General features: G+C 43.7%; 2 protein-coding genes across 2 annotated transcripts; one reads left to right on the forward strand and one right to left on the reverse strand.

Moving 5' to 3' along the window:
* Nucleotides 1–2,470: 2,470 nt before the first annotated feature.
* On the forward strand, nt 2,471–8,890 carry RAB33B (RAB33B, member RAS oncogene family). The gene is made up of 2 exons (XM_066632017.1): nt 2,471–2,732; nt 5,733–8,890. Exons 1-2 carry the CDS (start codon nt 2,490–2,492, stop codon nt 6,171–6,173), a joined length of 684 nt encoding a protein of 227 aa, XP_066488114.1. The 5' UTR covers nt 2,471–2,489; the 3' UTR covers nt 6,174–8,890.
* A 3,437-nt stretch (nt 8,891–12,327) lies between these two features.
* Nucleotides 12,328–24,210, reverse strand: LOC136655934 (uncharacterized). The gene is made up of 7 exons (XM_066632678.1): nt 24,164–24,210; nt 23,245–23,498; nt 21,065–21,124; nt 19,322–19,456; nt 16,956–17,102; nt 12,951–13,011; nt 12,328–12,793 (listed from the first exon to the last, which is right to left on the reverse strand). Exons 2-7 carry the CDS (start codon nt 23,437–23,439, stop codon nt 12,690–12,692), a joined length of 702 nt encoding a protein of 233 aa, XP_066488775.1. The 5' UTR covers nt 23,440–23,498; nt 24,164–24,210; the 3' UTR covers nt 12,328–12,689.
* Between the last annotated feature and the right edge of the window lie 771 nt (nt 24,211–24,981).

Genomic DNA, 24,981 nt, shown 5'->3' on the forward strand with positions numbered 1-24,981 from the left:
TAATAGTAAAAGAAAAGCAATAAACATTAATACAAAAATACATAAACAAATAGAAAAGAAAAATAGAGGAAAATAAAACTAGAAAGGATATACAGGTTGAGCCTCATTATTCGCATGGGTTCTTTCCAAGCACTCATGTGGATGGCAAAAAGTGCACTATAGCAAATCAATTTAAAAAACAGTTTCTTTGCTGCAGTGATTTAAAAACAGCCTTGCTGACCTTTGATGTAAGAAGAGAGTCCTTAAGAAGACAATCCATCAATCAGTCCTCCAGGTACCTTCACTCAGCCTCTCCCTTCACCAAAGCAAAGAGATCACCTTTCTTTCATGTGCTCAGGGGGAAGGGAGGGGTCACCTGGAGAGAGGATTGATGGTTTGTCAGCCAACTGCCAGCCCCCCCCCCCCCCATGTTCAGTTTTTTAAACTGATTTTAAAGGGTACATTTTCCCCTTCTCCAGGGATCAGCACATTCCTTCTCATTTGCAGGGGCCATTCGTGTTGAGTCAAATCCATGTATTAAAAAATCCATGTATAATTAGGCTGGACCAGTATCTTAAGAGTGTAGCAAGAGCAAAGCCAAAAAATTCGTAACTTACTGCAATTATATTAATGATCTAAATTTCCACTCTTACAAAAGCTATATCTCCAACAATTTCTTTCTTCAAATCCAAAACTCATTAAATCATTTCTCTCTCTTGCAAAAAGTCAATTATTGGTTTTCAGTTATTCATAAAGAACTTCGTTGATTTGTCTTTAAAGCCGTAGGTTCATCCATATCTGCAATAGATTTGATATTTATCAATCATATAGTTATGTGCAAGTTACACAGGCCAACACACATTTTGCTTCCTTAAACGTTATCCCTATTCCTGGATATATTTGGTGTGCCGATTCCAAAAATGGGATCCGTTTTTGCCCTATTACATCTAGTTTTTGAGACAGGCATAGCCTCTTCAGTGAATGGTTCAAGCAGCTTCCTCAGGAAGCTGCTTGAACCATTCACTAAAGAGGCTATGCCGTGTCTCCAAAACTAGACGTGATAGGGCAAAACGGATGCCATTTTTGAAATCAGCTTCCCAAAATCTTATCAAACCACCATAAAGTTTGGGAAAAACATTTCTGACACTCAATTTTGTAGGCCTGCGTTATGTGTAGAAAATGATTTTTTGGAGTGGCTAATAAGAAGGCTTGACTTTTACCTTTGCTCTTGTTGTTTGCCATCAACAAAAGTAGCACATGGTATTCTTTAGCAAGTAAAATATTCTTTTACCAATAGTAAGAAGAGAAAAAATGGAAAATATGGATTGAAAGTTCTACTAGGAATTGCAAACTTCCCTATTGCCTGTAGTATTCCCTTACGTGCAGTCCTGGCCAGGCATCATAAGAGCTTATTTACAAAAGTACCTTTAAGCCACCTACTGCCCAACATTGCATATACACAACAGCAGGGATATGCGGCAGGTGGGAAGGCAGGTGAGGCAAAGCCTCCCCACTGGAGGCCTTTGAGAAGGGCCTCACATGGTGGCAGTGCTTTTCGAAGGCCTCTGGTGAAGAGGATCTACTTCACCTGCCTTCCCACCCATGCTCTGCACCTGGACTGTGGCTGCTTGGGCACCTCACAGGGCTGTGGTGCTTTCCAAAGGGGGGGGAAGGCTGTGCCTCCCCACCCACCACACGTCCCTGTGCAACAGAGATCAAATGTGTAAGCTTGTGGTCGGTCTGTGGAACTCCTTGCCACAGGATGTGGTGCTGGCGTCTAGCCTAGACGCCTTTAAAAGGGGATTGGACAGGTTTCTGGAGGAAAAATCCATTATGGGGTACAAGCCATGATGTGTATGCGCAACCTCCTGATTTTAGAAATGGGTTAAGTCAGAATGCCAGATGTAGGGGAGGGCACCAGGATGAGGTCTCTTGTTATCTGGTGTGCTCCCTGGGGCATTTGGTGGGCCGCTGTGAGATACAGGAAGCTGGACTAGATGGGCCTATGGTCTGATCCAGTGGGGCTGTTCTTATGTTCTTAGCTGCGGGGCTTGCAAAACCCTTACCCAATCTTATGCATGCCTACTCAGAAGTAAGTCCCATTAGAGTCAATGGGGCTTACTCCCAGGAAAGTGCGGCTAGGATTGGGCTGTGACGCGCTTGAAAACTGCAGCAGCAGCTGCTAGGCGCTCCTCAGTAGCAACAGATATTGAGGGGAGGGGGAGAGAAGGAGAGGCCAACTGTCAACGTTCCACCTCTCGCGAGACTTAGGGTACTCCCCGCCGCAGCGAGCGAGGCCACCTCCCCATCCCTGATGACGTCATCCTCTTTCGGGGAAGAGGCGGGGCGGTCCCACCTACGCGCCTCGATTGGTCCAAGAGCGCCTCAGGCGCTGGCCGGGCAGGGAGAGGATGGATGGCAGTTAAACGGCCGCTCGCTCGCAGCTCAAGTGTCGCGGGCGGTGCGCATGCGCGTTGCCGTGGCTTGCCTGAGCCGGGCCGGCGCCGGCGATGGCGGCCGAGCTGGAGTCCTCGCTGGAGCTGAGCCTGTCGAGCAGCGGCGCGGGCCCCGCCGGCTCGCTGCCCCCCGCGCGCGCCCGCATCTTCAAGATCATCGTCATCGGGGATTCGAACGTGGGCAAGACGTGCCTCACCTACCGCTTCTGCGCCGGCAGCTTTCCCGAGCGCACCGAGGCCACCATCGGCGTCGACTTCCGCGAGCGCGCCGTCCTCATCGGCGGGGAGCGCATCAAGGTGCGCGGCGGGCTGGCCGGAGCAGGCCTGGGCTCCGGCCCTCGTCTGCCTGCGGGGGGACCGGCCCTGGCCGAGCCGACGGCTCTTCCAGGCAGGTAGACCTGGGCTCCCGCCTGGCTTTGGAGCTCACATCTACATGCTGGGTAGACCTGGGCACCTGCTTGAGCTGATGGCCTCCTGGCCGTTTGCCCCACAGGTAGATCTGGGCTCCTGCCTGGCTTTGGAGCCCAGATCTACCTGCTGGGTAGGACTGGGCTCCTGGTTGAGCCGATGTCATCCATGGCTTGCTGGGCAGGCATGCTCCCACCTGGACATGGAGCCCAGATCTACCTGGCAGGTACATGGGCTCCCATTCCAATTCAGTTCTATTGGCCACCGGCACCCCGTCCAGTGGGCATCCCCCAGCTCCTGACTTTGGTCCCCTCTGGTGTGACAGTTTGGGGTCGGTCACACACCTATTTCCCCCCTGGATCTGAGGCAAGCTCCTCCCCAGAGTGTTAGGCCAAAGGGCCAGCCGGAGACGGTCTCTCCTGGTGTCTTCGTTGTCCCAAAAACTTGTCCTGGTCTCTTTCCAGCTTTGCGGCAGGGCTGAACTTCAGAGTACAGGACCTCATTGTGATAACCCACCCCCCAATGCACATCCTACAGGCACTCCCTGTTGAGATGAGCACTAACCTTATGTTAACATTTCTTCATGAGTGTTTTCTTCTCCAGAGGTGTAACTAGGGTGGAGCCTGAAGGACACCTTCCCCAGGTTCTGTGTGGCAGGGGTGGGGACTGTATTGTATAAGGTAGTCACTTCTCGAGGAGGAGGTGACGTTGGCAGCTTTGCACCCCCCTTTTCCTTTTTGGGAGACTTAATGTAACACAAGTTGCACATAGTCTCTTAAGTAGACTTGGGGAAAAGCAGTGCTCTGCCAGCACCTCCTCCAGGGAGAACCCAGAAGTGACAGCCTGGTGTTATGTCACATCATGATGTCACTGCCCTGGGAGCCAGGGCTTCTAGTGACACTTCTGGTCTTCTGCTACTTGCTTCTGCTTATACTGAATTCTACAATTATGAAACTCCCTACCAGGGGAATTAAGATCTACCCCCTCCTGGTGTTTTGGTGAGGGCTCAAAATATTTTTGTTTTGTTTGGCATTTGAACCGTCTGCCTCCTGTGCCCCTATAGCAGTTCCTTGAACATTAACAGTTTTGTCATTCTCCAATTGGTTTTTAATTTTATTTATTTTTGAGTTTGTTGTTTTTATAAATTGTTGTTTATTGAATTACCGAATTGGTCTTTTCAGCCACACTAGATGCTGTTTTAGAACTACCATTCAGAGCGCAATACCGTAGTCTTTCGAGACTGAAGGATGCCAACAACATTTATTTAATTTTTCCCCCCTATAAATTGTAAGTCGATTTGGGCATCTGCTCCAGCAGAGGAAAGGTGGGATAAAAATCTTTTAAATAAATAAATATTCCATTTAAGGACTGAGCTCTTTGCACCCCATACATTTGGGATGGTTTGCAATAATTTAAAAACAAATGTGCTGTATAAACATTGAAAAATGGGACTTACACCCTCGCCCAATAAATATAAAAGGTACATTAGAATGCTGGCCTCTGCATGTTTACTCAGGAATAAGCCCTTCTCTATTCAGTAGGATTTACTCAGGTAAATTTGCATTGGTTTGTAGCCTTAAAGTAACACCAAATTGCACACAGTCTCCTAGGTAGACCTTGAGAAAAGCAGTGGCTTAGAGAAGCTAACATTTGCCCCTAGGCAAACATCTCACTTGTTCCTTTGTTGTTTCTGATGCTTCCTAGCTCAGGTGCTTTGGAGAGAGAAAAAAAGAAAGACTTCAAAGGCAACACCTGAGCATTCTTGCTGATGAAATCTTCATTTCTGCTTTAGGAGAAGCTTAGGAGCTGTACTTCTCCTTTGCTAGATGCCTGGTCTGTGGAGTAGGCAAAGATGAGGGGGTGTCACTGCCACACTGAGCATAACTGAGCAGGGACTTGAACCTGAATTTCTGTTTCTGAAACCAAAAGTGGAACCTAGTGGTTCCCAAACTTAGCACCAGAACCTAGGACTTTTTAAAATGACACTCTATTGGGATCCGCCCAAGTTTACCAGCCTTTAAAAAATGAGATACAGAAATAATATGTTTATTATAAGTAATAACAACCAGAAGAAGACCCTCAAACTTTTATCTGTTTGCAAACTGTTTGCACATGCTTGCAAACTGCAGGAACTCAGCTCTTTGCAAGGTAATTAGGAGCTACAGTATCTGATTTTTGAATAACCTCAAGGCCTAAGGCAATTAGTTTTCTAATATTTCCATCACTCATTGGCAACCCACCAAAAATCAGATTGCAACCCACCAATGGGTCCTGACTCACAGTTTGAGAACCACTGGTCTAGCCACTATATTAACACTCATTTTGGCCTTCATAATTGGTGAGTGTGAAGCAGTGGTTAAAATGTGCATGGCCAAACTAATTTATTGTCAAGCACTTTTGAATATGCATTGGTATTTAGGCAGGAGAGTGCCATGCTGTGTCTTCCTTTTTTTCTTCACTTGTAAAACAGTGAGTTAAACACTGGGTTTTCTAGGCAAAACTTCTATGTGGAGGTGATTTAAATTCAGATTGTGTCTAGCAAAACCTAACTTTTGTATCAAAATGTGGAATTTTCTGCAAAATGTTAGTTCTCTGATTTGACTTTCCTGGCCAGTACTGGAGGAGACAGAGGTACTGGTGTTCAGTGTAGTAATGTTGAAAAAAAATTGAATGTGTAAAGACACATCCTTGAAGGAACGTAGTGCTTTCTTTTTATGTTTTGCCCTTTTTGTTTTTGCTAAAATATAAAAGTGGCAATTCCAGACTATCTGTTCATTTCTAAAAGGCAGTCATAAAGAGAAATCATGACCATAGATCTATTACCTTAAAGTTGAAATTATCTCATTGCCAGCATGAGTGACTCAGATCTGTTCTTTCTTTCTTCTCTAGATCCAGCTCTGGGATACAGCAGGGCAGGAGCGATTCCGAAAGAGTATGGTGCAGCATTATTATAGGAATGTCCATGCTGTTGTGTTTGTATATGATATGACAAACATTGCCAGTTTCCGTAATTTGCCGCTGTGGATCGAGGAATGCAAGCAGCACTTGTTCACCAATGATATACCCCGGATTTTGGTGGGAAATAAATGTGATTTGAGAAGTGCAATTCAGGTGCCTACGGACATGGCACAGAAATTTGCCGACACTCACAGCATGCCTCTGTTTGAAACGTCTGCTAAGAACCCCAATGACAATGATCATGTGGAAGCCATCTTTATGACACTGGCTCATAAGCTTAAGAGCCATAAGCCACTCATGCTTAGTCAGCCACCTGATAATACAATTTATTTGGAACCTGAACCAAAACCTGCCATGGTGTGTTGGTGTTAGCTCTCAGGATTTTTGCAGTCATCACTGTGTCCTGTTGGCATGTGCTTTAAGAGCATAGTGTTGGTAATGTTCCAGTTTATCAGGAATTACATTGGATTTGTTTTTTGGCACTTTATTGTATATTCCCACATCTAGATGGTCGCCATTCTTGTTTCTGCACTTTTGTAAACTAAATTACTGGAGTATCTCTGGAATTAGATTTTCAAGTGAAGTTTGATATTGGGTCCCTACATTAAGGTAGCTATAAGTTTAGATACTTTCTCCACTAAAAGAAGATAAATATGTATGGTAGGCCAACAAACTGGTGCTTTTAATGTGCCAATTTGATCAGATCACAGTTCTGTAAAAACCCAAAGAAGAGTGGCAGGAAGTGATGATATGAAGTGATTGGTCAATTAATTTGTAAATGGAATTTCTTTTGTATGTTTTAATAAGTGACGTCCTGTTGGGACACCTCTTGTTTTCCTCTCAATTCAGTTTATTCTAAATTCTAACTAAGTTAATTATGAAAGAAAATTATTTTTCACATCCAGGGTTTTTTCCCCCTGCCTAACCTCTTAACTTTTCTGCCTCCATTGATAGCATGCTTTTCATAGCTTTGTGCTACTTTATATGTGATAAAACTAGAGACAGAAATGGCCTTGGAAAAGCTAGGACCATTGAAGGATTCTTCCACAGCATCATGCTATAATTTCTTGCAAAAAAAAGAGAAGGAAATCATGTGATCTGATGAAACATTCAGCAGACTAGTTGTGTTTGTCTGTAGCAGGGAAAAAAAGTCCTGTGGCACCTTAAAAAATAGAAATTAATTTCTGTATGAGCTGATGTGAACTGAGTTCACAGAAGCTTGTGCTGAAATAAATTTTGCAGTTTATCAGGTGCCATAGGCTCTTTGAATTTTTTTTTTAATGGAACATTGGAAGTGACTCTGGCATAGGATGGGGTTGGACTGCTTGTATTGCTGCTATAACCATGACAGAGTGAATAATTGCTCAAACTTGGTATGTCTCTGGAGGGAAAGTGTCAGTAGAATTGCCCAGTTTTATTGTATTATTGCCTAGAATTGGGGGGGGGGGCAGTGAATGATGGCTACAGCTCTCTAGATGAAGCCTATGGTCATATTCTGGAAACAGCCATCCCCCCACCTTCAGAGGAAGTCTTCTGTTGGCACCAATGGCAGCTTCCATCCCAGAGTAAATAGTAGTTGCATAACCTCGGTCCAGATCAGGCCCTGATGCGGGCATAGGGTGCAAGTCCCCTCCCATTATCTTGCAGTCCCAAACTGATTTGCTTCCCACCACCACTGCCTGCCTGCCCCCACTCCTATGTGGGGAAAACTCTTCTCTGCCACATTTTCACCAACATGTTAATTACTTAAATAGATAAAATCTGCATAAATTTGCACATGCATAAAACTGTTACAAAGAATATTATTTATGCATGCATCCTTTGCAGTAGGTACCATTTTAAAAGCATTTTTTTTCCTGTGCAACAGATGTGGGAATGTATCTTAGCACCAACCACTTGCAGTTCTTGTATTATAAATATTCTTAAAATCTGCCCAAGTAATCAGTTAGGTTTTCAATTAGGGTTTTTTTAAACCTATTGATTTAGCACAGCAGTGGTCAAACTCACCACTACTGCACAAGAGAAAAGCAGTCGCCGTTTGGGCCGCATCTTTCCTTTCCACCCAGGCGCTGCATGTAGTCCTCTATGATTAGGGGACATGGATGTTCTAGGCAGTCATGTCTGCTGCCCAGTGTCCCAGAAGGCCACACAACAGGACATCCGGGCAGATGCAACTGCCCAGAGTATCCCTGTTCCCCGATCATGGAGGACTACACATGGTGTCTGGGCAGAACGGTAAGGTCTGCCCACTGGATGGATTGAGTTATTAGAATCCTGAATCTGGCCCCTGGACTGGGGTTTGAGCAGCCCTGATCTAGCAGATTGCCTAAACATTATAATCCCAAGTATTAATGAATTCCCAAGATCTGGTGTTAAACTGCTAAAGCTTAAGATTTTTAATGGGTATTGTGATTCTTCTGGTCCTCATTCTTCCTTCATGGAACATGTGTGTTTCATATTGATTTCACATTCATATAACCATTTGGATACATAAAAAGAAATAAATCATGGAACTGAAGTCACTGCTGCATGTTGTTGGAATACCAGTATTGGATGTTAACATGATAAGAACAATTTGGTCACTGTAGTTTGCATACACTATATCCACTCTGTTGTAGCTGGAAAACAAAATATGAGTGTTTTCCTAAGCATTGAACCTTTGCAGTAATATGGCTATCTGCAGTTGTACTAGGATAACTTATAGAAGAAGCTAAATGTAATTACCAAATAATGAAAAATAGCATTGCACTGTTGCAAAATACTAGCTTTACTTATAAGATTAGTAAAATTGCACCTTAATCAGAACTAAATATTGAGGGCAAGATCTCCTTGCAGCGTGGACTGCTTGTGCAAATTGATCAGGCTCAGAATTTTTAGATAATCTTTTTAGCTTATTGCTACAACTGTGATAGCATTTTCTTGTTCAGTTTTTGTACAAAATTTAAAAAGGGAACTTTTATTTTCGCTACTCCAAACCTTAAGCAACATTACTTTGGTTTACAAATATTCTCAGCAGTGTCTTTAATGATTTTTAATAATGGAATGTTCTTAAATGGTTTACACTCCTCTTCCGAGGGCTCACTTGTTTACTTCATTGATTTACTGCAAATGTAGTATTACATTTATGTCTGTAAACCTCTCTCTTTTAAAAACAAGCACAAGAATGCAGAATTCTGTAATGGGATGGGGAGTAACAAATCAGTAATTGTTAGCTATAAGGACTTCGCTGGCTCCTAATGAGAATCTCTGAAATGGTTACTATGAAACTTCTTAAGCAACTGCTTTATGGCGTAGTTATTCTGTCATAGAAGTGCAAAATAATATCCAGCTGTTCAGCACCACTTATCTCAATAGCATACACAATGTTGTTAACTATAAAATACTTCCTGTTTCACTAATTGTTTACCTGCAAAACTTTTGTATGTCAAAGCAAAGTGAAGGATTTTTTTTTGTATGTCTTTATTAAAATAACGTGTCACTATCTTAAATGCTCATAGCTACTGCTGTTGACTCCATTTTTACTGTGTTTTGGACTGCCAGTCGGTAGGGGTAAGGGCGTTGTTGGCGCTTGGCGCTTAGGTCTTGGCATTCTTAAGTATGGCATCTTATGATCCAACATCCAAAACAACCAGCAAAGGGCCTAATCCTATCTAACTTTCCATCACCAGTGTAGCTGCAATGCGACCTGGAGGGAACATTTGTTGCCTTACCTTGAGGAGGCCTCTGTGACTGCCTCCCCACTAAAGTATGCAGTGCATGTCCCATTGGGACAGCTGCACTGCCCCTGGAAAACTGGCTAGGATGGTGCCCTCAGTCTCCTTTGTTGGGCCTGTTTATTGTAACAAAGGTGGTAAAACCTGCCACTACAGAAAGCACCAATTACATAGTGTGGCTGATCCTTGGTACTGGGTAATGACAGAACAGTACAGGTGCAAGAACAGCACAATAATGTTACCCCATCTCTGGAGGCTGATAACAGTAAGTGCTCCATTAATTTTGCAATACCTTCTTTATAGGCTTTTTGAGTTCTCCTATGCATGACACTCTGAAAGGCACTCCTGTCTTTGTCATCTTCAACCAGCATTATGGGAGAGACATATAAGTATATTGACAATTCAGTTTCTTTGTACCTGGTTCTAGAATCATGACTAAAAAGAGAAACACTGAATAATTTTCTGAAAGAAACTTTGCAATGTTGACATGGAGGGAGGGGGGTGAGTGCAAAGAATACAGTTGCCCTTCTTTTTACATGTGACTGACTTGTGTGAATGCAAGTAAATGTGCTTCCCACTTCACCAAAAAAAGAAGAGAAAAACAGTTTGAATAGTGCAGATGGCTCTGCCCATCATTCCACTTACTCAGGTTATGCCCTGGAGTGAACTGGAAATGGGAGAATAAAACTGCTTTTTCCCTTAGTTCCCCTTGTGTCTCTGATACAGTGTTTTTAGCTCTTAAACATACACTATGTGTTGGGAGTTTAAACTATACACTATTTTGGCTTTAAGCACTGACCTCAGAATGTAACTTTCATGGAAGATTCAGGCCAACTACTGCAGTCAAGGGGTAGTACGATTGTTGTTTGACTTTCTCTGTAAATCACTTTGAACTTTCCGTTGAAAAGCAGTATATAAATACTGTTATTATTAATAATAATAATATGATAATAATAATACTATCCAGAGCCGCTCTCTCTGGAACATGCTACTCTGGATGCTACCTTTAAAAAAAAAAAAAAAAAAAAGTTGTATCGTGTAAACTATCATCAGCTAAGATGGTGTTTTTGTGAATGTCCATAATGACTCCTCAAGCTATAATGATTCTGGGGTGAAGCTTCTTTTAGGAATTTTTTTCTTTCACAGAATACACAATCCTAACTGTTGACTAGTTGTGGAGCATTGCACCTGGACAATACTTCTATGTGTAGGTGCAGTTGATTGAAATAGTTTGTTTAGTGAACTGAACATATGGGTATAGTGTTAGATGTCAGCCACCAGGAGGCAGTTTACTCTGGTTGTTGCCATGTGGATGCTGCTTTAAATGGGTTGTGTGTTGATCTATTTTTATGCAGTGGCTTGCCATGGAAGTTGAGCATTTTTTTCAAGCTATCACAAACATCCAAAAGAGTCTTGTGGTAGTATAGAAGTTGCCCATGGTGATCCATAGCATATAAATTGTTGTCTACACTCGAATAGCATCCATTTGACATGGCTGAAACTAGATTCTACCCAAAGACTGAAAAGTACAGAACAGTCTCAGTGGCTACTGTAGTATGCATAAAGAATCTCTTTTAAATAGCCTTAATTATTTCATGTTAATCACTGACCACAGTTTAACATAGGGGTACTTTTTTTTACTGGACTTTCCACTCTATCAAGTCTCCTCATTCTAGTGCTATTCAGCTAAAAGAGTCCTCCTTAAGCCCATTTAGAATTTAAAGGAAAGGTACAAGTGGTACACTGGGTAGAGCCCCCCACCACCACAAGCCAACTTCTAGCAAGTTGCAAACAGGCTAGCAGAAGCTGTATTACGCAAGATTTCTTTCCAATTTGTATTTCCTATTTATCACTTCTGAATTAACTTCCTTCATAATGTTCTTGATTAATTGTAGAAATGGAGGAGTGTTCTACAATTCTACAGAATAGTATTACATTGGATATGAGCAAGCTGTGATTGGACTGACATATTTGGACAAGCTTAAAGCTCTTGAGGGAAGTAATGTGGTTGCGTGATCCAAGCAAACAGTTCTATAGTGATTTAAAAAACTTTACCTGTTACAAGTAGTGTATGTTCATGTTCAGCTTAAAAAATATACAGTATATTTTGTGTATCCTTACATAATACAAGAGTCAATAGAGAAAGAACAGTGCCCCAGATGGGGCGCACACTAGTTAATTTTCTTGTAGCACACGAGGATTGTTTTAGGAAGGCTTATATATCTTTAAATGAAACTCTGATTCCATAAGAAAGGTAGATGCAGAAATGTGAATCAATGACATCACACAGGATGAGGTGCAGAATGCAAGGTCATGGCTAGTAATCCCTTTTTCCTTCCACTACCTCCCAGAAGTTCTCTGTGTTGGCAATGAAGTCAGTTGTCATACAGAATCCTTTGTCTAGTCTGAGGGTATAGATCTCAATAAAGCAAAAGACTTGGCATTTAGACGTCTGCTTCATGACACTGAGCCAGTGATATAAATTTATATGGACCATGGCTCATAGATACAGTTGTGGGACTAACAGCCCAATCCTACTGAATTCCCTCCCATGTTGCGATGCAGTGTCAGTGGTGCAGGCTCAGGGGGAATTTTGGCTGCTGCTGGTCTTCTCAAGGTAAGGAGACATTTGACCCCTTGCCTCAGGATAAGCTTCTGCAGCCACAGTAGGTCAACTTGGACCTGTGTCAGTAGTATCACTGGCACAAGCCTGAGTTGATCTGTGTTGGTGAATCAGACCCGGGAAGGGGGATAGGATATGGCATGCACCTGTGCCGCCAATCCCTCCCCTTCCCAGGCCTGATCTTCCCTACCCATCACTGCCTTGCCCTGCCCCTACCCCAGACTTACCTATTCCAATGGGCATCCATGCAAGCACTGGCATGTGCAGGAAGACTCTCACCTTCCCACCTGTGTGCCTGCTAGTAGTTCTGTCACAAAGCACTTTATGGCAATTTTTGTGACAGCATGCACTGGTGGAGCTTATGTGTTGCCGGCACAGCTAGGCAATAGGATAGGGCACAAGTTCAAATATGTATGGAGATGGAATGCAGTCTATTGACGTATAAGATATAGATCACCATAGGTTTTTGGTGATCTCTAGGTATTTGTTGTCTTCTCAATAATATTATAGTATCCTGAAGTTCTTAATAGAATTCTGAATGCTTCATGTTTTTTAAGTAAGTCTGATGTACGGAGGAGGTTTAGATACTTCATCATCTGCTTCTTCATTTAGATCTGGCAATTTTCCTGGTGAGTTAAACATTCTATCCACCTGACCTAGAATGGAAAAATATATTTGCAGTGAGCATAAGTAATTTGTGCCAAAGCTCAGTGATCTTTCATGTACATTCATGATTTTGATTTACATAAATCAGTAAGAAGTATCCATTGCAACTTAATTTTTTGGTTTTAAGTTGGAGGAGACACTACATACCATGTGAAATGCAAACTAGTTCTGCAGTTTGTAGCTGGTCTTCATTGACTTGTAGCCTTTCCTAGAATTGAGAAGTACATTGATATCAGAATTTATATGAAGCTAATATTCTGTTGTATTTCACAATTAATAAAATGAAACACAAAACTCAAGAAATAGCTAGGCTATACATTTCAGTTCTTTAAAAAGTTAAATCATTCATCTCCCACTGAATAGTCTCCTATACAAAGTCTTCTTATTTTTGTACAGTAATGATAGATTTGGTAACCTCAGGGGTAGTATATTTCTCATGAATGCTGAAAAAAAATGCATTTTTTCTCACATTGATCATATTAGATCACTTGGAAAACAAGCTGCAAAGTGTACTCTTGGGAGAAAACCAGGTGTGGCAGTGTAACACAGTGGAATATGCATCACATATTAAAAGGATTCAAGACCCAAATTTGCATAATGCTGAGCTGAATAAACAACATCTGAAAATTTAGAGCAGTAAAAGTCCTACTCATTGAGCAAACAATTGAATCATTTATCTAGTAAACAACATTTTCTGTCTTGTTGGCAACCTTCAGTCTCGAAAAACTATGGTATCACACTCTGAAAGGTGGTTCTGGAACAGCGTCTAGTGTGGCTGAAAAGGCCAATTCGGGAGTGACAATCCCTTCTACTCTGGGAGCAAGTGCAGTCTGTCCCTGGTCTGTCTCCCTGGCTATGGGCCTTCCTTCTTTGCCTCTTAGCCTCAGACTGTTGGCCAAGTGTCTCTTCAAACTGGGAAAGGCCATGCTGCACAGCCTGCCTCCAAGTGGGCCGCTCAGAGGCCAGGGTTTCCCCACTTGTTGAGGTCCACTCCTCAGATCCCTCTTGCAGATGTCCTTGCATCACAGCTGTGGTCTACCTGTAGGGCGCTTTCCTTGCACGAGTTCTCCATAGAGGAGATCCTTTGGGATCTGGCTGTCATCCATTCTCACAACATGACCGAGCCAACGCTGGCGTCTCTGTTTCAGCAGTGAATACATGCTAGGGATTCCAGCATGTTCCAGGACTGTGTTGTTTGGAACTTTGTTCTGCCAGGTGATGCCGAGAATGCGTTGGAGGCAGCGCATGTGGAAAGTGTTCCGTTTCCTCTCATGTTGTGAGCAAAGAGTCCATGACTCGCTGCAGTACAGAAGTGTACTCAGGACGCAAGCTCTGTAGACCTGGATCTTGGTATGTTCCGTCAGCTTCTTGTTGGACCAGACTCTCTTTGTGAGTCTGGAAAACGTGGTAGCTGCTTTACCAATGCGTTTGTTTATCTCAGTATCGAGAGAAAGAGTGTCGGAAATCGTTGAGCCAAGGTACACAAAGTCATGGACAACCTCCAGTTCATGCGCAGAGATTGTAATGCAGGGAGGTGAGTCCACATCCTGAACCATGACCTGTGTTTTCTTCAGGTTGATTGTCAGTCCAAAATCTTGGCAGGCCTTGCTAAAATGATCCATGAGCTGCTGGAGATCTTTGGCAGAGTGGGTAGTGACAGCTGCATCGTCGGCAAAGAGGAAGTCACGCAGACATTTCAGCTGGACTTTGGACTTTGCTCTCAGTCTGGAGAGGTTGAAGAGCTTTCCATCTGATCTGGTCCAGAGATAGATGCCTTCTGTTGCAGTTCCAAAGGCATGCTTCAGCAGAACAGCGAAGAAAATCCCAAACAAGGTTGGTGCAAGAAGGTGCAAGGTTGGTGCCCTGCTTCACGCCGCTTCGGATGTCAAAGGGGTCTGATGTGGAGCTATGAAAGACAACAGTGACCTTCATGTCTTTGTGGAAGGATCTGATGATGCTGAGGAGCCTGGGTGGACATCCCATCTTGACGAGAATCTTGAAGAGGCCATCCCTGCTGACCAGGTCAAAGGCCTTTGTAAAATCTATGAAGGCTATAAAGAGTGGCTGTCATTGTTCCCTGCAATTCTCCTGCAGTTGTCTAAGGGAGAATACCATATCAGTGGTGGACCTGTTGGCTCGGAATCCACACTGTGATTCTGGATAAACATTCTCTGCAAGTACCTGGAGCCTCTTTAGTGCAACTCGAGCAAACAACTTTCCTACAACGCTAAGGAGAGAGATGCCACACTAGTTGTTGCAGTCACCCCTGTCGCCTTTGTTCTTGTACAGCGTGATGATGTTTGCATCCCTCATGTCTTGAGGTACTCCACCTTCTCTCCAGCAGAGACAGAGGATTTCATGCAGCTCAGTGACGATGATCTCTTTGCAGCACTTCAGTCTCTTTGCAGGACTTCAGCAGGGATGCTGTCTTTTCCAGGTGCCTTGCCAAAGGCAAGGGAGTCCAGGGCCACGTGAAGTTCTTCTAGGGTTAGTTCACTGTCAAGCTCCTCCAGCACAGGCAGGCACTCAATGTTGTTCAGCGCTTCTTCGGTGACTACATTTTCTGTGACTGCTGGAGACGACAGAATCGGTGTATAAGCACTGATGAGAGTGACAGGTCCTGCTGATGACTGGAGCTGCAGGGACAAAATTCTTTCACTTCCCACAGTAGGTGGGATGATGGATTTCAGCAGGATATTTCTGACCGCAAAGCCAACACCATGTTCCCTGGTTTCGTTTGGTGGTTTTCCCTGCCAGAAAAATGAGAAATTTCTCTCCTTGACAGATCTGGAATCTGGCAGCCTAGTCTCTTGAAGGGCGACGATGTCCATCTGCAGTCTGCTCAGCTCCATGTCGATGACAGCTATTTTGCATGCATCGTCTATTTCTTGCAGGTCATCAGAGAAGCCAGGTGTCATTGTCCTTACGTTCCAGGTGCCCAGCTTTAGGGCAGGAGTTTTCTGTTTTCTGTTGCATGGTGCAGAGTTGTCGATCCGCTTGTCGGTTTTCACCCTAAACCCCACGCACCCATGAGGTTAATGGACCATGGCGAGGCAACACCTTACTGGCTGGGGACTGCCCAGCTTAAGGCGGGCGGTAGCTGCCCAATGAGATGCAATGATCTCTCCCACCGTCGGAAGCAGCCCCTGGCGTCACGCTCTACACCAATCGAGCGAAGACTTATAACCGGTAACTGCTGCTTCCCGTGTTGTGCCAATGCCGTATGGCGAAGTTGGAGTGTCCTCTCCAGTGCGCGAAGCCTGGGTAAAGAAGGTATGGAGGATAGGCTGTTACCCATGCAGCAAATCCCCCCTCTCCACGTTGCTGGAATGATCCAATGGAAAGGCAGAAGCCAATATGGTTGGTTCCAGCGGCGTCACAGGAGTTGCCAGAGTGTGACTGTGTACAGCCACGAACTGCCTCAGGGACTCCAGCTCCTGATTTTGCCTTGAGGTTGACTCCTGAAGCCTTTTCCACAACTGGATGTAGCCACAAGGCAGTGGAGGTTTGGGATCAGAGTTTTCCTTCTCTTAGATGAGCTGCCTTTCCAGGCTGACGAGGCTCATCTACCCGTTGGAGAGAGAGAGCAGTGTTCAGACACTGCTCCCTCTCCACTGCTCCCTCTCCAATTTCCAGATACCCACAAAGCCCTCTCTTCCCCCTCCCCCCTGCATCCCGTTCGTCTCACCACTGCTCCCTCTCCAATTTCCAGATACCCACAAATCCCCTCTCTTCCCCCTCCCCCCTGCATCCCGTTTGTCTCACCACTGCTCCCTCTCCAATTTCCAGATACCCACAAATCCCTCTATTCCCCCTCCCCCCTGCATTCCGTTTGTCTCACCACTGCTCCCTCTCCAATTTCCAGATACCCACATTTTCTGATACCAGACATGTTTCAGATACCAGATACATTTTCTGTACACACATGCAAACAGATGAGTCCATTATATTGTGGCTAGCAACAGTTCTCCAGGGTTCCACACAGGTCCATTTCCTAGGTACCCAAAATATTTTGGAGATCTACATATCACATGAGGGAGCAAGTAATTGTCATAAGTGGGGAAGTTACACAAAACTAGTTTTTACAGACCCTCAAGGGGTTTGTCTCCCCAGGTATCACACACAATCCTTAATCATGATGCGTCCACTTACCAGTCCTGTAATGCTGTCATAGCATGAACAACATGGAAGGCTTCGAGAACTCTCATAAACAATAATCAGCACAACCAAAGCACTGCAAAGAGATGCAATCAGCATGGTGATGTTGGCTCCTTTGACAAATGTGTCCAGCACAAAAGCCTGCAGTACAAACATAGTAAAGGTGAGTGTACGTGTGTGGTTTTGCCATGTACATCTAATGTCATTCTAGATTTCTTTTTAAAAGGAAACTAAAGAAAAATCAACTTTTGCTTTTTAAATGTCAGCTGATTACTATCACATCTTACAAAACAATGATAGCCTGCTCTTTGTCTATGAGCAAACTATGGAAATACTTTATAAAATTAGGGCTCTGTAGAGAAAAATGCAATGACACCACACAGACTTTGTTCTTTGCAGTAACTCTGAAAAAGTCACCATTCCCTTTTCACAAGTAATATTTAAGGGCTTTATACCCCATAAGAAGGGATGGGCCAAGTTGCAAAAACACTTTTGCGACTCGTACAGACACAAGTCACATGTGTCAAAAACTTGGGCACTGATCTGGGAGTTTTACCCTAAAATGAAGAGACTCAAATAGACTTGAGTCACAACTCAAGTGCTTTTGTGTGCTTGTGACACTGTTTGTGTGTGAGCTTGCTTACTTGCTTTTTTTTTTCCTTTTTGCTGCTTCCCAGGCTTGACTCAATTTTCTAAAAGAGACTCGCATCAAAATGACTCAAAAAACAGCTCTGGGTGAGTTGCGATGGCTACTGTTATAACTCGTGGGGGACTTGAATCAAGGGGGTGGAGACTCAGGGCTTGACTCGAAGCTCAGCACTGTGCCTCAGGCACATCCCTGCCCATAATACTTACTCTTTTTAAATAAAAAGCATTCTGCATCCGTAATTTGAATATACTCTTCATTGGCTTGAATGATTTTGATTTGAAATCAGAATTGCTCTCTCACCATTTCTGTCCCAAATCAACAGCATTCTCCTATTATGCTATCCAGGCTAAAAGGTGTACTTAGCAACACTTGTAAAAGCATCCTTGGCCATGCAATTGAATGAAATGCTTGCTGGAAGTGAAAGAGACAGACACATTGGCATGGATCCAGGTATAGCCATGTGTAACAACACAAGGCCAGCCCAAGGAAGAGATTGGAATGTGAAGACAAATGCACAACCTCGTCCACACCTTGGTGTGAAAACAGCTGTATGAGTGACAGCCTCCAGCTGTGCTGCGTGCTGCAGATGTGCACCTGGATGTTCACATGTATCCAGCCTGCATGTGTCAAATTTGCAGCTATGTGTGAATCTCCCATGAGGAAAGGGGCAATTGGAGCCAGTTTTCCTTCCCATTTATGCAACGAATAGTGACTCACAGATATAGATTGGCACAGAGTGGAATACTAACTGGCAGTGTTGCGTGATGCTTGTGCACGCTGTCCACTGTTGTTATGGGTGATAGTTTTTCCTGTATTTTATTTTCTACTTGTATCATGTTCTCTGATCTAATTATAGGCAGTGTACACATCAAATGGCAGGCAGCAGCACCCAAGCCAAATCTGCCTGCACATCCCCAAGCCTGCATTGCATCATAGACTGTTGTTGATCACTATCCTGTACCCCAATGGACACTATAAATGCTGGACAATGCTTTTCTGAAACTCCAAAAAATCCCACCTTGCAATCTATTTGCCATTTCATGCCTTGGGAAGGGGAGATAATATAATCCCATTACACAACAGTTCGGCATCACACCTGGTTCTGTTGAATGACACTGTGCAGCATTCTGTCTCTGCATTTTGTATGTCTCCCCCAGGGCCTCTGAGAGGAATTTTATCAGGGGGTACAAAGTTTCTTTTGGGTCCCTTTGCCAAGAGGAAGGGGTGAAACAGAGCAGGGGAGGGTGGTGTTGGGCAAGCAGACTAGGGAGCAGGGAGGGGCAAAACGGTGGGGGGAGGGTAGAGACAACTGGAAAAGTCTTTGGAGCCCAGGTCTACCAACCCATGTGGCATCAATAGTGTCCCCAGCATCCCATATGGTAGTGCTGCCAGCATCCTGTGCAGGCCACAAGTCTGAGTAGATAGGAAATTATAAGATCTCAGGAAATTTCTGAGCCCCTCCTTTGGCTCCTGGGCCCCCCTTTTGACCCTGGCCCTTTGTACAAATTATCCCCTTTACCCCCCGCCCTGGTCTCCACTGAATTTTATGCCACAAAAAGACATATACTGTAACCATTTTGGAAGGTACTTGCTGAAGTAATGCCATGCAAGGCATATAAGCCTAAATGATAGTTTCCTAAAAACTTTGTCGATGCTTGCAAAAGGGGTAAGGACTGAATAAGGCAGATCAGTAGCAGAGCTTAATACTTACTACAGCTGGATGAGTAGAAATCCTATCACTGTAACCCTCATATTTTTCACCATACTCTAAAGTTACAGAAGCATAGACAATTACAAGTAGCGTATTGAAGCAGGAAAATGAAGAGGCAATGATCAGAGCGTTCACCTGCACAAAGGACGAGAGAAGTAAAATACAAGTCAAGAGAGTAGTTTCTTCTTAAAATTAAACAGCATGTAAACCCACATGTTGTGAATGTCACACCTTTCCAAGCTACAGTGACTTTGTTTTCCAGAAGGCAAATTGAGACTGGGTGAAACAAATCTTCACCATACAACGTCTGCAGTATGGACACAATCTAACCCATAATCTAGCCAAAATTGAGCACATGTTTAATTTTCCCATTGAAATCAATGGGGCTCAAGGTGATTTTCTACAGCTATATTTTACCCTGTGGTTTTAGGAAGCTCGTAAAGGAATCTGGAAGTGTCACTTAATGCTGAATAACTGCCTGAAAGCAACAGTGCTCAAAATGCCAGGAAGAATAGTTTTCAAAAAGCTGCATCGAAATGGCAAGCAAAGGGATTCAGGGATTTGGACAATGAATAGGCTTCTTATCAGGCAGCTAGGAAGCCAATACAATACTCCACTCGGCGGTCATAGTGTCCCTGCCTGCCCCCATGGCTCTTAGGGCGCTATGGCTGCCACTCGTACGAAGGCTGATGGATCAGCCCAGTCAGCTGTGTTCTGTGATGGACATAGTCAGCACCACCCTGGTTGAGTTCCCTAACGCTGGTATGACTTGGGATGTCACCCAATGCAATCACCCACATGGTACATTATTTGTATGGCTCAAGGTATAGCTTGCATTGTAATCCACCCAGAATAGGGTAAAATAAACATTGGAACATATTCTCAACCCAATCCTATCCCCCACAAGTGGATGCAATGCAACCCCTGTTGACTAGTTAAGAGGCACTTTTTCAAGTGGGTGCTCCTCTTTTACTTAGCAGGGGGAGAGTAACTGGCCCTCCGCACCCCAGTAGTGTCTTTTCTAGTGGCTGTCTGCTGTGTTCTTTGGCATCTTTTTAGATTGTGAGCCCTTTTGGGACAGGGAGCCATTAGTCATTTGATTTTTTTCTGTAAACCGCTTTGTGAACTTTCTGTTGAAAACCGGTATATAAATACTGTTAATAACAACAACAACAACAACAACAACAACAACTGTGCTGACGGCACACGCCGTAGCCAATGGTTGGTGAGGGTAACCAGAGGGCCAACCAGAGGTAAGTAATTTTTTTTTACTTACCTTTGAGTTGAACTTATGGCTGCCTTTGCATCTCCTTGGACCCACACCAGCTATGTAGCTAGCGTAAGGCTGAGAAGACAAAGGAGGTGGAGCAGGTTGGAAAATGGGGATAGGATCCATTGTGTGCTTTGGCTGCGGAGATTCACCCCCTTCAGCCCACTCCCCCTTCCCCATCACAAACTTCTCCTCCCTGCTCATGAACCACCCCATCTGGGTTGGCAGAGCATCCAGGCAATTCTGGCTGGCGCTGCCATGGCTCCATAGCACACAATGGCAACATGACCTTTCCACCATTGATGGGCCTTTTGCGCCAGCAGATAGAAAGATATGCTGTTGCCAAAGGCACATAGGATTGGGCTATAAGTCACATTCATTGTAAATTGGCATTCATTGTACATTTTTAAAAATGTATGCTGATGGTGAGATTTTTTTTCTTTCCCTTAGACAAAAATACGTTGGAGACATACCAAAATTGGATTCTTTTTTTGAGAAGAAAATAGAGCCATAATTCCAGGAATACCCATAAACTGCAAAACAAAAGGGGTAAATTAAGTTTATATTTGTCCCATCTTTCTATTCTTAAGCAAACTCAGTGTGGCTTACAAGGTTTAAAACAACAGCCAGAAATCAAAACCTGGAGCATCAGTTACAGTAAGAACAACAATGGCCCCAGCTTAAAAAAAGGGCGCACCAGAACAAAAGTTTTCAATACGTGCTTAAAAGTAAGCAATGGTGGGGACAGAGGGAACAGAATTGCTCTGCCAAATATCAAATTTGGGGTCAAGGGTCATGGTTAACAGCAGCAAATGCTTTTTTCTTTACATTTGTGATAATGTGATTGATGCATGAGGCTATTAAAATAATCCAGGACAATTGTCAGACCAACAGCCCATCAAGGGCACTGGATGGATCATGAACTTAAACATACAGAAGAACCACTATGAGCATGCACTTTTCAACTATAAATTATTTCAGCTTTCAACCAGTTCACCTCTAATGTTAGCAACAGGAAAGCTGGATCTGAGAGGAGAAAAGGACATTTTAAACACATCATTGTATGAGAATCAGCTGCTGGCACTAAACTGCTTATTGCATTAGGTTGCCACTGCTAACGTTACCAGCTGCTTTTTGCTTGCAATATACAATATTTCTCACAGTGCTTATTGGAGTTTCCTTGTGCTATGCAAGTATAAAATTGTTACTGTATTATTCAACAAGATTAAACTAGGAGCAGAATCAGAATAGTCCAGTGTGGACAACCGAGATCAGCAGTTCCCAAAGTGTGGGTTGCGAGCTGAATTTTGCTGGGTCATGAAAAAGTTATGGGTTGGTACCAACTGTGGCACTGCAAGGCATTTTGGGGCACTGCCTGGTCAACGAGAAGTGGGTCATGGTGCTATAAAGATTGGGGAGCACTGACCTAGATCATTTGGTTCTCCCACATGCCCCCAACCTGGAATGGCTAAGTGGGGTGCTACAAGCGAACTCACACTACCAAGCTCCTACCACTACACCTTGTCTCTGTTGCACCCACTCAAAGCTCCTCCTGCCTGCTTTACTGGTGGAAGCTCCTATTAGCTATAATACTTAAGTGTAAATTCTATGTCCAAAGGGGATATACTTCTGAATGAAGATGCTGGAGACCATCAATGAGGGGATTCTGACACCCTCATGTCCTCTTTATAAGCCACTCAGAGGCATTTAGCTGGCCATTGTTGGAAACAGAGTGCTGGATTAGATGGAGGCAAGCAATTGTCTGGCTCACAATTTGAATACAAGGCAGAAGTGAGAACTGAACTCCAGCCGCGAACTCATAAACTAATTTCAATTCCATTAATTTAGTCCAATTTACCTCACAAGAAAGGAAAATTTCATGCCTGCCCAGAGTTGTCCATTAGTGCAACTTGAGCCTCTATTTTCCTGTGTACAACTTAAAGAGGGAGTGCTTAAAACAGAGACCTGCTTATCCAATCAGCAACCACCAAATACCCAAGATAACCCTAGCTAGTCTCTGCTACATTTCCTGTCCAGGCTTCTCCACCAAACAATTATGTGGACACCAGTATGATGTTCTGGCTTCCACTATACAGGCAGGCAAAGATCAAAACCTGCAGTCCTTTTCACTCGCCTTCCTGCAGGCTGAGAAACATAAGGGAACATCCATCTTCAAATGAATGGGGAGTGCTGGTTCCATGTTGCCATGAGCTCTGAGACAAAGCCCAACCCTGGGCCTACCCCTCTTCCATCCCTTCTCCCACTGAATACTGGGGCTACCCCCCATCCCTTCCCCCACAGAGTACTGGGGCTTCAGGCATCTGTCAAATGAGCTCCCCCCAGAGAGTGTGGGCCCTTGGTCAGTGCCACATCTGGTTAACCTTTGACACCACCCTGCTGATTGCATTTTCCTCCCTGGAGATTGTGCTACAGCACACGATGTACATTCTGTATGAGGCACCCGAAGTGTTTCCAGCTCTGTCCTTCCCACAACACATTGGCCCACTTGTGAAGTGAGGAATAGCAAGTTCTTAAGAAAATGTAACAAATTCCCTTTAGGAAAAACTGCATAATACAAAGTATTATCCAAAACTTATACAAAGTTTTACAGCCTTATCTAACAAATGCAAAGGGAGAAGGGAATATAGCTTACCACTCCAGACCAGATGGGTATTTTAGATTTACTCAGTGCCGATTCCTTTCTGAAATTGACATCGATTAATCCACTCATAATACAAATTGTCGCACAAATTATCTGAAAAAGCCCCAGCGCAACCATGCTTTTTTGGTTGAAGATGAAATATCTGTAGCGATCCATTCCTGCTAAGCCCTGAGTCAATGTGCACATTCAGCTTGGGGGAAGGAGCACAGGAATCTTTCATGAGAAGACAGCCCTTACAGGTTTTCCTGGACAGAAGATGCAAACACATTAGCACTTCAGCAAGCCTCATCAGACAAATGGCTCACATTCCATTCCATTCATAGTATCTATTCTAGTATCTCTCTCTTGCAGTCCTGAAGCACTGACATGAACACTGGGCTTGCTGCACACATGGAGGCCTGCAAATTTGCATCCAAAGTAAAACAACATAGGCAAAAAGCTGGCTGGGATTATTTTAAGAAGTTAAAAAGCTGCCTTTGATTTTATATAGAAAACACAGAGCCTTACAGTTTTTAAAAATGCTGAAATCTGCATGATGCAACATCCCCCTGAAAAGGTTATTTATGTGATTTTTTCCAAGCAATGACAAAACACAAAGCCTAACAACACAGATTTTAGCATATAATTTAAAACCTTGTATTTCACTTTGTGTTGTTGAAGAAGGCAACCCTGAAACAACCAGGCGCACAGAGAGAGAGAGAGAGAGAGAGAGAGAGAGAGAGAGGAGGTACTTTGAATGTTTGAAAGCATTATGTACATGCTTATTTATTGTTATTATTACCCTGGCTATATAAAATAGGAAACCAATTGACTGTTCTGCTCAGAAAGAGATGATGTCCTTTGAACTGTCATCTTTCAGAGACCTACATTTAACTTGGTCTGTAGCATACTGAATTGATAGTGTACTCACAGAAGAAATTCAGCTCTCTGTAGACTTGCTTCAGGGAAGAAATTTGCATTGTAAACACAGGAGAAAGCAAAAGGTAACAAGCCTATCCCCAAGACAAAAATGAAAGCAAGGAAGTGCCTGCAAATCCAAAGTCCATGGTGTCTTTGAGGCTGTCAAGACAATTCCCAGATTCATCTCTGATGACTGCAAGTCATTCTCCCCCCCTGGTTTTGCCTAAACTGGTGGGAATCAAGGATTTGACAAAGAACCTTACATGTCATGATTCAGAAATTTCTAAAATGGGCTATTACACTACAGTGATGGTATCTAAGACCTTGGTGCAGAGAGAGAGAGAGAGAGAGAGAGAGAGAATGTGCGTGTTTAGCAGCTGGGCAAATGGAGCTGTGAGCAGTCTGAAGATTAGGGACCATGGGCAATCACTTTCTCTGGGGATGTGGTGGAGGGAACAGATTTACTGCCTGCAAGAGGAACTGTTTTCCTCCTCTTATGCTCTGTGTGTACATTCATAAATAAAGAAAACATACATCTTCAGAGCTTTCCCATTCATAGGAAATCAAATTCTGAAATATCTGCTCCCCCTGTTTGGGGAAGTGAGGCATTCTTAATAATAGGTAAAGTTTGTATATTTGGGAAATCAAGGGGTTTGCATCCCTAAATACCAATTAGTCTAGTAATGGGCAGCAGATCTGACCCCTAGGTGCCTGCATCAAGGGTGAATTTGGGGTCATATATGGTGGGTGCAGGTCTTCTGCTTTGGGGGCCTATAGAGGCACCCATCAAAAGTCAGACATGGGCAGATGGCAGAGACTTTAAAAAAA

This window comes from Tiliqua scincoides, chromosome 6, assembly GCF_035046505.1.
Source record: "Tiliqua scincoides isolate rTilSci1 chromosome 6, rTilSci1.hap2, whole genome shotgun sequence".
Lineage (NCBI taxonomy): Eukaryota > Metazoa > Chordata > Lepidosauria > Squamata > Scincidae > Tiliqua > Tiliqua scincoides.

Bases quoted from the DNA above. Each gene is read 5' to 3' on its own strand.
- RAB33B (XM_066632017.1), top strand. From the start codon at position 2,490: ATGGCGGCCGAGCTGGAGTCCTCGCTGGAGCTGAGCCTGTCGAGCAGC. The intron at 2,733-5,732 runs GTGCGCGGCGGG...TTTCTTCTCTAG, and splicing joins TCGGCGGGGAGCGCATCAAG to ATCCAGCTCTGGGATACAGC.
- LOC136655934 (XM_066632678.1), bottom strand. From the start codon at position 23,439: ATGTGCACATTGACTCAGGGCTTAGCAGGAATGGATCGCTACAGATAT. The intron at 13,012-16,955 runs GTAAGTGGACGC...TCTCAATTCTAG, and splicing joins ATGACAGCATTACAGGACTG to GAAAGGCTACAAGTCAATGA. The intron at 12,794-12,950 runs GTATGTAGTGTC...TTTCCATTCTAG, and splicing joins ACTAGTTTGCATTTCACATG to GTCAGGTGGATAGAATGTTT.